Below are 16,381 nucleotides of genomic sequence, written 5' to 3'. Positions count from 1 at the left end.
TGCTTTCTGAATAATGTGCTGCTGAGTTTTTAACATGTAAAATAACTTAAACCTCATAATTCTAACTGGAAGCAAATCATCATCTCTACAACTTATACAGAAATAGTTATAAACATTAGGGATCAGGAACCCTGTAAATACCAGCTTCCAGGCTGGGCCCGTGAGAGAGGAGGGGAGAGAAGCAGAGGTGGTGTGGGGTGCAGTAGGTGAACCCTGACCCCCAGCAAGGGGAAGGGACTGCCACAGCACTGGCTGGGCAAGAGGCAGGCTCGTCACCTTGCAATACACCTATCTGGGTTAAAATCACCGCCACCACAACCACCAAAAGCAGCTTTACTATTCGAGGGGAGAAAGAGGACAGAGAACAACTGAAGGCCTAAGGTCTCTGCCGGGGCAACAGCAAGCGTACTGCAGGGACAGCATGCAGAATGGACTGAAGGGCAGAGCTGGCAGCTGTGGGACAACGTATGTTTGGAGGCTTCAGGAAAAGTCCATGTTCTACTTTCTGGCTCTGGCATTAGTGAGCTCCTGAGAATGAGGATGTCGCACATAACTTCTGTGGTTCTTGGTTTCTGGAGGTGACTGGACTACACGATCATTCAGGTCTGCTTTGGTTCTAAGATTTTACAATTTTATGATACAAGATCTTGCTCTGGGTCTAAAATCTTACCACTAAATATCATGGAACAAGCAGTTGGTCAAAACAGCTAAACACATACACACATATACACACACTGACCCCCCAAACACAAGCTCTTGACATTTTATTTCACTAGCACTAATATTCAAATTGAATCTTTCATAGTCTTACACAGATCAGATATCAGACTATAGCCATATATAAACTATGCTTCATGGTGCTATGTGGACATTTACATTCTTTGGGCCTTGAATTGCACTTTGGTAAGACTTCACCCAATCTGCAAGAAAGCATTCTCCCTCCTCTCCATGTTTGTTGCTAGGGTTCTTGTTTATTTCTTTCATCTGATAAGGAAACACAATGTCCTTTTAAAAACAATTATTTGAAAGGAGATGCATAGGTAAGCAAACTCACAGACGCTTATATACTCAAAGCACTGCAGTTGAGACAGGAATTGGAGACTGACCTCTCTCCTGTGGCATTGGTGACTGGCTCAAGGCAGGATGGGAGCTGGACTCTGACTGGCTCCCAGGTGGCTGAGGTGGCATCTGACTGCCTGTAAAACACAGAAGGGAGAGTGGGGAGGGGGGAATCCTTTGCATTAATACTGCAATCATGCAAAACCAAGACACAGCTACATTTAATTTTCATGTTCACAAAAGGTATGGTCTCATATAGGAAAAGCCATAGCTCAAAGAGTGTAATATTTCATCTTTTTTTCTGTAAAACAAAGAGAAAACATGAATAAACACATTTAGCAAAAGACCTGCTGAAAGGTTCAGTTCCCAGACTCAAAGATGAATCAACATGTAGCTGAAATCTCTTGACTCAGCTTCTTCTTCCACCCAGTTAACAAAGTCTGAGATTGTTAAGCCAAACTCATCCTCCTGAATCTAAACTAGTTTCCAGGTGGGCAGGCATACAGAGTGGCCGACAATTACTTAATAGCAATAGATTTCTTAAAAAAAGCTTCCCAATTAGTCAATCAGAAATTCTGCATAAACTTAGAAGACCTCCATTAAGAAACATAAAATATATTACTATAAACTGTAGTGTATATGATCACTAAACGGAATATTATTCTGTATCTCTTTTGATCTTTATTGCAAGTATAGCAATATTCATCTATTTAATTTCCACTTATTTAATGTTTGTTCAGTTTGTCTTTGAGGTATGTTGGCTCCTTGAGACAGGAATCATGCCTTTTACTCCTTCAATCCCTTCCTTAGTATAACAAATATTTAATACATCATAATCTGAGATATAATTTAAATGAAAAGACACAACTTTATTGATAAAAGATAATGAGTCATGTGAAAGCAGGAGACAGGATTTTGAAATTTAAAAATTATTGGAGGTAGTTGACAATCTCAATTCACTTTCTGGCTCAGAGGGTTAGATGCATTTCTAAGAGCAAAAATATAATGGAATTAAAAAGGCAGTTGAATATAGCACAATCCTCAAGGCACTAGCTCTCATGACATCAGGACCACACTGTTTTATCTTCTATCTTCCCCCTTTCCTTCAGTAAACTGGAAAGACAAACACACACACACACACACACACACACACACACACACACACACACACACACACACGAAGAAAACTGCTGGGCCCTGCTGGCCCCTACCATCACATGGTAGTCACGTGATCATGTTAGATCAAGCTAACTGCTTTGCCCCACAGGGCCTACTCTTCCATAGTTATGTATATTGCTAAAAAGAATCACAACTGAGTTGGCCTAGTGGGGTGCGCCTGTAATCCTAGTACTTTGGGAGGCTGAGGCGGGAGGAGTGTTTGAGTCCAGGAGTTTGAGGTTGCAGTGAGCTATGATGACGCTACAGCACTCCAGTCTGAGCAACAGAGCAAGACCCTGTCTCAAGTAAAAAAAAAATTTTAAAAAATCACAATTGAGAAAGACATTACGTCCTGAAGATCACCACTACTTTATCCGCATGAAGGTCGTGACACATGCAACACAAAGCCTGGTGTTTACGATGCAAGACAACTCTCTTGTGTTTCTCTATGATGGGGTCTGTGTGCCACACAGCCAGGCAGACCAGGGAGGCACAGTCTGGGAGTCTCCCAGGACTGTCACTCCCTAATAACTCTAACAACGGGTGAATCTGCGACAGCCAGAGAGGCAGGAGTATGATTATCAGTTTACACAATAGGTATAAATAGTTCTTAAAATAGTACTAAAAAATAAATCTCAAATTGTTTTCAGGAGTTTAGGCTTCTTTTATAGAAGAATGTAAAACTTACCTATGTATTTCCAAGTGTTCCTGAGTGTTCAATCTGCCACTCTCATTTCAGATAAAGTAAAAAGCAAACACACGGCTTTATGGACACTAAGAAACAAGTGCTGTGAAACCACTAGGAGCTGCTTTTACATGAGAGTGGGATAAAAGACCTGGACAAACAGCACAGACTTTGTTTAACTATTCATTTAGTTTTTAGACATTTGCAGTAAATTAATATTAATACCAAATACTTAAATGTAAAGTAAAAAACACTTAATATTCTGGACCAAAATAATTTCGAGGGTAAATGCTGATCACCAACTTGGCTACAGATCTACAAAAGTTGCTGTGTGTTCACTGCAGGGTTGTGTGCTTCCTATGAAATACCCTCAGGCCTCCAATCTACAGTCCATTTAGAAATTTAAAGCACTCTGCAGCCAAATACAGACTTTTAAAAATGTCACTGGGGAATCAGCCGCAGTAAGACAGTAAGTGCTTACATTATAATGATCACTTCTGTATGACAGACTGGATTCGTAGACTCATGACAGTAAAAACAAACAGTAATTTTATGTTAACACAGGGCACCACGGCTTAGACTGTGCATGCCCGAGGCACTGCTCTTATATACAATATTTCAAATAAAAATAAAAAAGGCTGTAAGAAACCCATCCCACGATTCATAAAATACTGCCACAGCCCAGCAGCACGACTGGCTGTCTGGTGCAATTCTAAGACAGATGTCCATTTAAAGCAATGAGAAAACCCATGGATTAAATTTATCCTGTTAAAGAAACAAACAAGAGCTCTTCCATGATAAAGACAGATTTGGCCAAACCATTTTAAATTCCTCATTTTCTGTCATCTTCTATCCATAGTTTCGTAACTACTAAGTCATAGTTACTATGATTTAGTAACTATGGTAACTACGGTTACTAAGAAATAACTTCATCCTCCATAAGCACAGGCGTAAGCATAGTCATAGCAGATGATGACTCAGTGCACGCATCTGAGAAATGCAGCACGGAAGACTTGTTAGTGTCCACCGTCCGTGTAAAGAAGGAAATTCAGAGCCCTTTGAAGCAACCGAGTTACGTAAATATCTTCAAAACCATGGACTACATGACATATGTTAGTCACAAGTAAAACCTTTCAAATAAAATTTGGTAATAATTTTTAAAAAGAATACTGCCATGCACAGTGAACAAACCAACTTTATTAGAGCACTTTAACAGTAAAAGTTTTTAAAGAAGGGCCCATGTTCTTCCCTTGTCTGTGTCTATAATGATGTAAGCACAATGGAAAAAATACAACTGGAAAAAAATGTACTGCAAATTCCACCATTTTACACTTATGCATTCTCCAATGACCATGTACACGTGTAAAATTTTGGTGCAGTAAACTAAAATGAAACATAAGTTACCTGAATGTCTACTTTTGCTGAAAAATTCTCAGCTTAAATCTATACAATTTTTTTAAAAAACTTTTATTTTTAATTTTAGAATTAGAAAAAAGGTACAAGAGTTTCCTTATATCCCTAGCCCACCTCCCATAATGTTAACATCTTATATAACCATAATAACTTCCCTAGAAGAGAAACTTAACTAAAGATCTTGTTTGAATTCCACTAATTTTTCCACTTCCTGTCTTTTTTCTGAGATCATCCCATATTGCATTTTGTTATTTCTCATTAGTTTCCTCTACGAGTCCCTCAGTCTTTCCTTATATTATATGACCTTGACACTTTTGAACACTCATCAGTTGTTTTGCAGAATGTTTCCAAATTTGGTTTGGTCTGTTATTTTTTCATCACTGAAATGAGATCACGCATTTTGGGAAGTGATCATGGAAGCGCCATGCCTTCCTCCCAACATTGTCATGGATTCAGATGCTCGTGTCTCGTTTCTGGTGAGGTTTATCCTCATTACTTGGTCAAGCTGGTGCCCACCAAGTTCCTCCACTTTAAAGTTACTATTTTCCTCTTTGTAGTTGATGAATATCTTAGGAGAAATATCTGAGACCATGCAAATCCTGTGTTACTTTCACCCACTAATCTCAGCATCCGTTAGAAAATCTTGTCTACAACATTGATCACGGTGGTGTTGGCTAATAGTGATTCTATTTCCCTCTCTCCTTCCATATTTCTTAATTGGAATTCTATTACGAGGAAGAGTTATCTTTTCTTCCTTATTTGTTTGTTCATTAGACTATTTTTTTCTATCCATATGGACCCACTGTGGCAGACACAACCTCAGCTGACCTCTGGTGAGTAACACCCGTGTGTGATCCCTTCCTTTTGATTCTGAGGGCAGAACCTGTGATTTGGCCTCTAACCAAAGAACATGACAAAAGTGATGGACTACCACTCCTGTAATTATGTTCTATTATACAGCAAAGGTGAAGGAATTTCTGCAGATATAATTAAATTCCCTAGTCAGCTGACTTTGAAATAATCAAAAGGGAGATGATCCTCTATGGGCCTGACTTTAAAAGATGGCCCAGGCCTGTAAGGAAGTGAGCTTTCATGATGTGAGAACAAGAAACTTCTAGAACCCAAGGGGCTCAATCCTACAACCACAAGGAAATAAATCTGCCATAATCTGAATGAAACTGGAAGCAGATTCTTCCCTAGTCGAGCCTCCAGATGAGAATGCAGGCCGCCTTCAACTCGGATAGCAGCCTTGTGAGATCCTGAGCAAAGGATGCAGCTAAGCTGTGCCGGAACTCCAGGCCACGGGACTGAAATATTAGTAATAAACATGCATTGTTTTAAGCTGCTAAGTTTGTAGCAATTTGTTACACAGCAACAGAAAACTAATACAACCATGGACATTTATTTTATTCTATGGGTTAAAATCCAACACTGTAATGGTTTTGTTGCTCGAATTGTTCCAGTTTTGGTCATCAGGAGCTCCTTCCGGTTGGTTCTCGTGTTCTACTGACAAGCCTCCATCTTATCATTGAGGATTTCCTTATGTTTTAAAACCAGAAGATGCTCCAGGCTCATCTTATGTTTTGCCTGCCCCAGTCCTGGAATCAACTACTTCTAGGATCCTTGGCTTCTTGTATTAGAGAATGGTGCTCAGAGACTAAGATCTGGGCACCAGGTTGGGTCACAGCTACTGGGATGTTATTGCTCCAAGGACCTCCTAGCAAACATAAACACATGTAGTTGCACTAACCCAGGCATGTACACATGTATGTATTTTGATACTCATTTGCATGTGTATAACACTGAGTTTATACAAATATCTTTAATTCCGATTCAAAATTAGAAGGTACATTTTAGCCTTCTCATTTACAACTTCTTCTCTAAGAGTGAGAAATCCAATTTTCATTGCCTAAATCAATTTACTTATATGTTTGATTCTATCATATACAAAGTAATTTTAGAATTATTAACCTATACCTCTGTGAAAAACACAGAGCTATTTATTAGCATTTATATTCCATTTTGGGTTCCTGCTACATTCTTATTGGTTTTAATTGTTTTGAATTTTGGGGATATATGAAATACTTTTATTGTTCTAAGAGTCAGTTATACAAAAAGATAAGTATAGAAGTCTCACTCCCTCCTCATCCCTGATACCCTATGCCCATATCTCCCTTCTACCCCTTTACCAAATGCCTTTTATAAATAACCAATCTGTTTAGCTTACTATTTTTCTTTCTTTATTTTGCACACATAAGAAGACATTTGTGTATTTTCTTACATGAAGGGTAGCACACCTTGGGTATCTTTTGGGCTTTGCTTTTTTCACTTAACAGCATGTCCTAGAAAGTACTTCCTGTGAGTTTACAACTTCTTCCTCTTTATTAAAAATAGCTATATAGTACTTCTTTGTGTGAGCTCTCTACAATTTATTCAGCACTTTCATATGCATGGGCATTTGGGTTGTTTCCAATCTTTTTGGCATGTATTTTTGTACTGTTTGGGGTCTGTCTTCAGGGCCAATTCTTTGAAGTGGGATTGTTGGTCAAAAGGTTATGCATTTCCAAATTCCCCTCCAGAAACTGGGTACCAGTTGACACTGCCACAGCCCACGTTTGAAGGATCTGTCTCTCTTCACAAGCTCACTAACAGAAAATGTTGCTGTTTAAAATTTTTTTTTGCCAGTCTTATATATGAAAAATTGTATCTGTGATTTTTGAATCTGCACTTCTCTAATTCTGACTATGACCATTTCTGCATGTTTGTGGGCCATTTTTATATATTTTCTTGTGAATTGTTTGTTTTCCCATTTTTTAACTTGGGATTTTAGTCCTTTTCCCTGCTTTTTTAAAAGAGTTCTTTGTATAGTAGGGATATTAGCACTTGTCTGTGGCATAAACTATAAGTACTTTCTGCTAGTTTGTTAGCTGTGTTTCAATTTTATGGTGTCTTTTGTAATGAAATTTTTATTTATTTTTTATTTTTTTTACAGTCAGGGTCTCGTTCTGTCACCCAGGAGTGTAGTGGTGTAATCATAGCTCACTGCAGCCTTGAACTCCTAGGCTCAAGGGATCCTCCTGCCTCAGCCTCCTGAGTAGCTGGGACTAGGGTGCACACCACCATGCCTGGCTAATTTTTTGTATTTTTTGTAGGGATGAGATCTATGTTCATTCCAGGCTGGTCTCGAACTCCTGGCCTCAAGCGATTCTCCTGCCTTGGCCTCCCAGAGTGCTGGGAATATAGGCGTGAGCCAGTATGCCCTGTCTGTAATGGAATTTTTTTAAAAAATGTGGTCAAATTTATCAATCTTTATTGTTATTGCATCTGGATTTTGAATCTGTTCTCTATACCAAGGTTAAAGAGAAATTCACCCTAGTTTTCTTCGCACTGATGTGAGGGATAGGTCTGATTTTATCTGTTAGCAGTTGGCTCCCAAATAGTTCCAATGCCATTAAAAACTGCATCCTTAGCCCACTGATTTGAAATATCATTTTTGTCATTTATTAAATTTTCATATATATTTGGTCTAATTCTGGACCTTCTATTCCACTGGTCTATGTGTCTATTTATGTGCCAGCACCATAGTATGTTTAGTGATGATGCTTTTACGTATGTTTCACTGTCTGGTAGGGATAGGGCCCTACTCTCCTCCTACCCCAGATTTTTCAGTGTTTTCTAGGTTTTCCTGTGTGTTTATCTTTCTATAGGAACTTTAGTATCAACCTGTCTAACTATATAAAATAGCTCACTGATATTATTACTGGAATTGCACCGAAGTTATAAATAAGGAGAACTGATAACTATTGAGCTCATCCTATGGAAGAACAGGAGACGTCTTTCATTTGTTCAAGTCTTCTTTAGTGTCTTTCAGGTACAAAAAGGTTTTATACATTTTATGTTAAATTTATTACTAAGCATTTAATTATACTTGTTGCTAATGTCAATGGGATTTTCTCTACCATTATGTCTTTTAACTGCTTATTGTTTGTGTATAGAAAGGCTACTGCTTTTTTCGTGTTAATTTTGTCCTGTTGCTACACTGAATTTGTACACTGTGAATTTGTCATTGATTCTCTGGAGTTTCCCAGGCATGCTACTGTATCATCTGTAAACACAATTTTATTTCTTCTACACCCATTCTTATGCTTTTAGTTGGCTTCTCTTGTCTGACTGCGTCGGCTGATACCTCTAGTACACTGCTGGGTAGTAGGGGAGACAGTGGTCATCTTTGCCTCATTTATGATCGTAGTGGAAATGCCTCCAGAGGTTCCGTTTTACATAACTGAAACCAAGGTACACACATTTTACTGTGTTGAGAAAGTATCCCACAATTGCTGTTTCCTTGAGTATTTTTTTTTTATCATGATTGGGTGTTAAACTTTGTTAAAGGAAATGATTTTTCCCCTTTATATTTTCACGGTATGTAATATTAATGGAGTTAATATTGAACCAACTTTGCTTTCCTGGAATAAATGCCACTTAGTCATGGCACATTATTTTCTTAATGTACTGTTGCTAATAATTCTTAATAGTTCTTAATTTTGTTTGCTAATATTTTCTTTAGAATTTTACAATAGGATAGGTTTTGAAAGAAATTCTTCTAGTTAAAAATAGGTTTTAAGAACAGGATCAAGATAATCACCAAACTAAATATTTTAGTAACAAAACACTGGGATTTTAGTATGTAACAGAATTGGGAGAAAACTGGCTAATATGTATATTTTTGAAAAATTAGCACGCATCCAGTAATGTATGACATACAATGGATGGACTGAGACACGAACATATTACAGGTTAATATAATTCACAGAGCAAGGCGGCAGGGCAGCCAGTACTAACAAGTGCTAAGCTCTGTTTTTTACTGGCAGACACAGTATTAATGCCCCTCACAGTTCTTAATTTACTTCTGTGTCACTGTTTGTTTCATCTGACTGAAAGTAAAGTTCCATGAGGACATAGAATTCTGTTTTGTCCCCTGCTATCTTATATCTCCTGAGACAGGCACAGAGTAAGCATTCAATAAATATGTGTTCAGTAAATAAATGCCAAGCTCAGGCTAATAGTTAATTAGATCTTTATAAGTTATCAGTAATCACATAGTTTTATCTTATCACTCTAGATGAGGATTAGGCAAATTTTTTCTGTAAACTGCCAGACAGTAAATATTTTAGGCTTCCCAGGCTGTGTATATATACATATTTTGCAGCTACTCAGCCATTGTGGTTCAAAAGTAGCTACAGACAATACATAAACAAAATAGCCTAAATAAAACTTTATTTACAAAAACAAGTGGTGGGCTACATTTGGTCTACAGGCTGTAGTTTGCTAACCCCTGTCCTAAATGATAACATCAGTAAAGAAACATTCAGCACCACTCCCCTTAAAAGCCAATAAACAGGCCAGACATGGTGGCTCACGCCTATAATCCCAGCACTTTGGGAGGGTGAGGTGTGAGGATCTCTTGAGGCCAGGAGTTCAAGACCAACCTGGGTAACATAGTTACAATCCATCTCTACAAATAATAAGAAAGATTAGCCAGGCATGTGACTTTAGTCTCAGCTACCTGGAAGGCTGAGGCAGAAAGATCCCTTGAGACCAGGAGTTGGAGGCTGTAGTGAGCGATGACTGTGCCACTGCACTTTAGCATGTGTGACAGAGTGAGACCCTGTCTTTATTTTTTTTATTTTTTTTGAGACAGAGTCTCACTCTGTTGCCCTGGCTAGAGTGCCGTGGCATCGGCCTAGCTCACAGCAACCTCCAACTCCTGGGCTCGAGCAATCCTTCTGCCTCAGCCTCCTGAGTAGCTGGGACTACAGGCATGCGCCACCATGCCCGGCTGATTTTTTTTATATAGATTTTTAGTTGTCCAATTAATTTCTTTCTATTTTTAGTAGAGACGGGGTCTCGCTCTTGCTCAGGCTGGTCTCGAACTCCTGACCTTGAGCGATCCACCCACCTCGGCCTCCCAGAGAGCTAGGATTACAGGCGTGAGCCACCACGCCCGGCCTGAGACCCTGTCTTTAAAATAAAATAAAATAAAAATCCTTAGCCCTTAATGTAAACACAGGTCTAAGACTTAAATTGCAAGTACATTTAGCAGGTAAATTTTTAGATAAATTATCTAAACTTGCAGTTTTATTTTCCCAACTCTTTTAGATCAGACCAAAACAAATAAAGAAAACAATTGATCAGATGCAAGCACATAAATTAGACTTTACGGTTGTGAGATGGCAAAGAATACACACAAAATGAATAGGATTCCCAAGTTAATCCTTTAATAGGGGTAAAAATTCCCTGGGTTAATTCCTTTTTAAATTACTACAGCCGGCAACTATAGGAACTCAAAAAGAACAAAAACACTAACTCTGAACTACAACCACCTCTGGCAAACAAACTATTCATCCCCTTTTAGATAATACTGCATTATCTATATAATACTAAGAGGCATAGGAATACTCAGAGATTCCATTTTTCAAAAGTTGTAGTGGCCTGAGAAAAATATTTCTTCTTTACACATCGTTACAACTAAAAAGCCAAGCAATCTAAGAAGGATTTAATTATTTGAGATGAAATATTGATATAATTAGTCAATATGAAAAATCTGGAGTCTGAATGACAGAGACTACCTGATTTCAATTTTAGAACCAAAGTCCATCCTTCCAATTTTCCTATATTAGCTGACTTTGTGCAAAAATAAAGGAGATAAAGAGAGAGCAACATCTGGAATATGTATTTATTTGTCTTACAAGTTCTCAGATAAATTGGAGATGGTTACCTTGAATGCACACAATGAGGTTTAAAAAAAAAAAAAATTACGGCCGGGTGTGGTGGCTTATGCCTGTAATCCTAGCACTCTGGGAGGCCGAGGTGGGTGGATCGCTCAAGGTCAGGAGTTTGAGACTAGCAAGAGCGAGACCCCGTTTCTACTAAAAAATAGAAAGAAATGATCTGGACAACTAAAAATATATATATAGAAAAAATTAGCCGGGAATGGTGGCACATGCCTGTAGTCCCAGCTACTAGGGAGGCTGAGGCAGAAGGATTGCTAGAGCCCAGGAGTTTGAGGTTGCTGTGAGCTAGGCTGACGCCACGGCACTCAATCTAGCCCTGGCAACAAAGTGAGACTCTGTCTCAAAAAAAAAAAAAAATTACCATGTACAGGGCAATCCCCTATATGATATTCTTCCACTAGAATTCAAAAAGATTAGCTTTTTATAATTAATATGAAACAACACGTTAAGCCATTGAAACCTGGACAATTTTGTTGGCCAATCATCTCAATAAGGACCTTTAGGATACGTGGGGATCGGCAGGTATTTAGTGACAAGTACTTGGGTCCTATTTGTAAATTCTTTGAAATTGACCAGGGAAAGACAGACTTACTCTCAGAAAAAGGAAGATTTGTGAATTCATGCAAATTAAATTACCGGGTGTGACTGCTGTTGAATTTTGAGAAGAAATGAATACTTCCAGTCATTTGGTAAATAACTCTACCATGATCAAGTTCCTTGCCTGGAATGGTACTACAAAATCATTATGTTTTCAGCAATTAGCAACTGAATTATTCCTGAACTCTTCAAGAATTCTTCGTGGTATCATTAACAGTAGTGAGAACCTAAAAGAAAATACACTGTAGAAATTACTGCTACCAAATACTGATATATCACAATTAAAAAAAACTTTCATCTTGCACATCCCTCTGACCATTCATCCATTCTGCTGCATCCAAAATGAAGACGTTGGGTTGCTTTATTCTAGTACATCCTCATGGAAATCAGCTCTAGTAGAATACAGGTCTCACCTGCCACACTCTGACTTGGAAGTCAGTTTAATAGTCTCGATCACTGATACCCATTAGAGCCCTTTTGGGTAGACACCTTTCTACAGAGAACTTGAGACACAGAAACTAAAAAGCCTCTTGCAAGGCACATGACAAGTTAAGTCAGAGAATACAAGGCAAAACATAGACTTCTAGACTTTACTATTCAGGTCACTGCAAGCTTTGATTAAAGATAAGCCAGAGTCATAAAACATTTAGATGCAGTAGATTCTCAGCATTAAAATATAGTGTTTCAGTGTGGACCACTGCTTGATGTTACGGTGGCGTGACTTTCAGTGCCGCCCTACTACTCTGGCGGGCACAGGAAATGCGGCTTACCCTGGCCAACCACTCTGCTGGCCAGCTCCATTCACTTTAGATGTTCTTTACTAATCCAGCAACACTGGTGGTGGGAAAAAAACTGTGTTCCTTTGTGGAAAAAATCGCCATTAAGTAAAAGACAAAACATTAAGGAAAGTTATCAACTTTGGTAACTTCAGGTGTGAAGGCATGGATAGGAAACAGGTAGCATGCCCACAAATGGGACTCGGTTGAAAGCAGAAGCCACATCTAACCCTGGGAATCTTGAGGATGCAGCAGGATCCCCGTGAAGGTCAAAGAGACGCCGAGCCATGTAAACTACCACACTGAAAAGCTGGCGTTCTCATCAAAATACAGCTTCTTCAATAGCTGTAAAGCTCAGGCATAAAATTCAAAGACTTTTTGGGTATGGAAAATCCACTTGTGGTGGGGTAAGTATATGTACTTTTGGACATAACAGCTTACTAGCCGTCACCAGGAAGTCCAGATCCATAGCACTCTGTTACCTATAAGAAAAGTGGTAGGTTCTGAACTTCGCTCACGAACGCCAGACACAAAATGCAGAGCAGCTACTGGCTCGATGTGCTCTAATCCTTGCTTTGATGTAAGGTAAGAGCCAGGACAAGGGAAACCAAACAGAGCAGGCAGTTTGTATGTCTCTCACCAGGACAAATTAATAAAAACAAAACTTAATTTTTCCCCTCTCTTACCCATTCTTATTCCTCAATATTTTTCCTCTTTCTAAGATTCCTTCTTTGTTTGGGAAGCTTAATATTTGGCTGCCTTCTGAAGAACCGGGTATAGTGACAGATGAAAGACTTGTATTCATCGTATAATTCAGAATAAGGGAAAAAATCGACTGCTGTGCATTTAAGATTCTAACAACCTTGCAATTTTGTATAGTCGTTTCCCCCACCCGTTCTTTTGAAGAAATCTGCTTTTATTCTGTTAATAACTAACCACAGTTGCAGCAGCATGGATCCGATTAGCAGTTCTTATGATACAAAGGGGAGAAGAAAAAAAGCTGTGAACGGGGTTGCCAATTTGTCCACCTGGGCCCCCAGGAGAAAGATTAGCTGAGGCGCCTGCCTGCTCCCTTTTTTCCAGTTGATCGCTGCTCTCTGCTGCCTGACAGAGACAGGCCTTTTGAAAGCCGACGTACTTTCTTTCCTTTAATAAAAGTTTCACTCGCCTCCATCCTCTCTTGTCACAAATTTCTCATTGGGGGTTGCAACACTTTGAGACAAGTCTGCCTGCAAACATGGGGAGCTAGCTATGAACAGTGCCGCGCACCAATGTGCGCTCCCTTGGCAGTCACCCTGCATCTAAAAGAGAATCATCATGTGAGTGCCTGGTATGTCCTGCAGGTATGAGGTCTGTGTTTTCCAGACCAAAAGGAGGTACACGTGGTCAGGCCATGGGAATCTGTATCTTGCTTCTGGAAGTAAGAGGCAGGAAAAGATGTACAGTTCAGGAATTAAATATTGGAATTTGAGGAAAACAGTATAGAATATATAAAACTAAGACTAACAGATAAAACACTGGTATTACAGGCAACATGGTTTCTACATATTTTATATATAGATATGAAGTTAAGTGTTGATCTATGTACTAAAATGATATACTATCTTCTTAATGGCTTTAAAAATTCATTGCATTTGTAATTACACTAAGTAATAAGAGTTTATTTTCATGATAAAACTTAAGACTTCTAAACCCTTAGTATAAGACTACGTACTTTTAAAAGTAAAGAGGCAGGAAGCTAAAAGCATTGTACTATGCTGAAAAACTTAAAAAAAAAAAAAACAACAAAAAACGCAAGGGTTCTGACTGAAATCTCCAGGATCTAAGGGCTTTAGCCAGTACTTTATTATTTATATTTAAAGGTAATAAGCACCTGCATAACTTGCTGTGACATCACAATTCACAGCATGACACACATTTGGGTGTTTAAATAAGTGCTTTTTCGAGAGAGAAGAGTTGCATGTGAAACTCCGACCATCCCCCTGCCAAACGCCCTCTCAGCAGCACTGGTCTGAGGCGGATCTCACCAGCTCTAGGGCTGGGGAGCAGCAGGACACCCACAGAAACATGCCTTTTAGGAGCAAACTACGGCCAGAGACAGGGCGCGATGTTAACTGCAGAGGGGATCGGTGGGCTGTGCCACGTCATCGAGAGCCTCTGACAGAGGCGTTGTTCTGAGGGGGCTGACACAGCCGTGGCAACGTGGAGGGGGAGAGGTGCATCCTGGGCCATGTCCTCAGGTACTCTTCAGTAATTCTTTTATTTCAGATTTTAATGAAATATTCAGCAAGTATTATTTTGAAATGCATTTTTTCCACAAACAGAAACTTTTTTTCTTCTTCAGCTTATGTTGTTTATGTGTTGCTGAAGCTTAAATTCCAGTCACTGGCGAATACTTCACCCTCCCGCGTGTATCTAGCCAGTGCTGACGCCGGCCACTCGGCAACGGGAATAATGTCTGGGCATTGCCAGAACTCTCTCCCGCGGCCAATATGTTCTTTTTTTTTTTTTTTGTTGAGACAGAGTCTCACTCTTTTGCCCGGGCTAGAGTGAGTGCCATGGCGTCATCCTAGCTCACAGCAACCCCACACTCCTGGGCTCAGGCGATCCTCCTGCCTCAGCCTCCCGAGTAGCTGGGACTACAGGCACACACCACCATGCCCGGCTAATTTTTTATATATATTTTTAGTTGTCCGATTAATTTCTTTCTATTTTTAGTAGAGGCTGGTCTCGAACTCCTGAGCTCAAACAATCCGCCCGCCTCGGCCTCCCAGAGTGCTAGGATTACAGGCGTGAGCCACCGCGCCCGGCCCCAGTATGTTCTTATCTGGCCATTTTCTTTGGAGACAAGATTAGCTGTTAACAATAGATATTTATTTAAAAATAATGAAGCAATGAAAAATTGGATATTAGACAATTCCAGAATTTTGCTACAATATTTACGTGGCACAATTTCTGTATGTAAGATAGATCAGAATTGATCAGGGTTCCACACAGGAAAAGGTTTGGTTTAGATTAACAAGTCTCAGAACCACTATTTCATGCTCTGCTTTTAAAGGTAAAAAAAGTAAAATAATCTGTCATAGTGGAGGCTCTTTCAGGAGAGAGGGAAAAAGAAGAATCCCGTGAAGTGTGAAAATGCGAAGGCTGAAAGATGGCTCCAGGGCCACAGGAGAAAAAGTTATATAAGTAACCAATTTTAGAACTTTCTTGAATTTTTGTTTTTTTTTCCATGAAAACTATGAGTTCTTTACTTCGGCCAACATTTACTGGGCACTCGCTACTGCCAGGCACTGTCTTGGCACTGGGGGCAGAAGAAAGATGCCTCTGCCCTCAAAGGGCTCCGTGGTTGGAGGGGTCAGCAAGGACTTTGTGAAGGGAAGGAAGCTTCAGATGGGTCTTGAAGGATAAGTAGGAGTTTGCTGGGCTGATAAAGGGTGGGACAGATATCCGAGGCAAAAGGAGTAACATGCTATTCTTTAATTCAGCTCTAGGAGCAAAGATCTGACACGAAGTCATGGTCAGTGGTATTGAAGCGGAATTCTGAACTAGTTCCCTTGTCTACTTCTGGTATGAAGCAATGATGTCACATAAAAAAATTACACATGGAGGTTCAGTTCTCTAAAAATATAATAAATTTTTGCCTTTTGTCAAGCAGAACTCAAATGGTATGATTCTTGGATTTTGTGTGAAATGAACTTACAAAGTAACAACTGTGAATGTAAGGGATTCTATTACTAACTGAATTAGGCCTGAGAATGTAAGAGTGTTTTATGAGAAGAATTTTTTGTGTGGCGTTACTTTCAATTGTATCACAACCTAGTTCTAGAAAGGTCAGAAAAAATATGGTAATATGCTGCCCTTAAAAAACGAGCTACTTATCCCTAAATTACTCTATGAGT

The 16,381-nt window shown here is 39.3% G+C and overlaps 1 protein-coding gene across 3 annotated transcripts in view; it reads right to left on the bottom strand.

Annotated features, from left to right (window-relative positions):
- The window catches only part of ARID1B (AT rich interactive domain 1B (SWI1-like)), a 398,242-nt gene that overhangs the window by 89,675 nt on the left and 292,186 nt on the right, over positions 1–16,381 (bottom strand). For all 3 annotated transcript variants that reach the window (XM_012646847.1, XM_012646845.1, XM_012646846.1), the window contains one exon: positions 1,107–1,196. In XM_012646847.1, the coding sequence (XP_012502301.1) occupies positions 1,107–1,196 (90 nt within the window). The remainder of the gene's footprint in view (positions 1–1,106; positions 1,197–16,381) is intronic.

Source organism: Propithecus coquereli, unplaced genomic scaffold (genome assembly GCF_000956105.1).
Source record: "Propithecus coquereli isolate 6110/MARCELLA unplaced genomic scaffold, Pcoq_1.0 Scaffold25, whole genome shotgun sequence".
Lineage (NCBI taxonomy): Eukaryota > Metazoa > Chordata > Mammalia > Primates > Indriidae > Propithecus > Propithecus coquereli.
The sequence above is the reverse complement of the archived record's forward strand: the minus strand, read 5'-3'. Positions and strand labels throughout refer to the sequence as shown.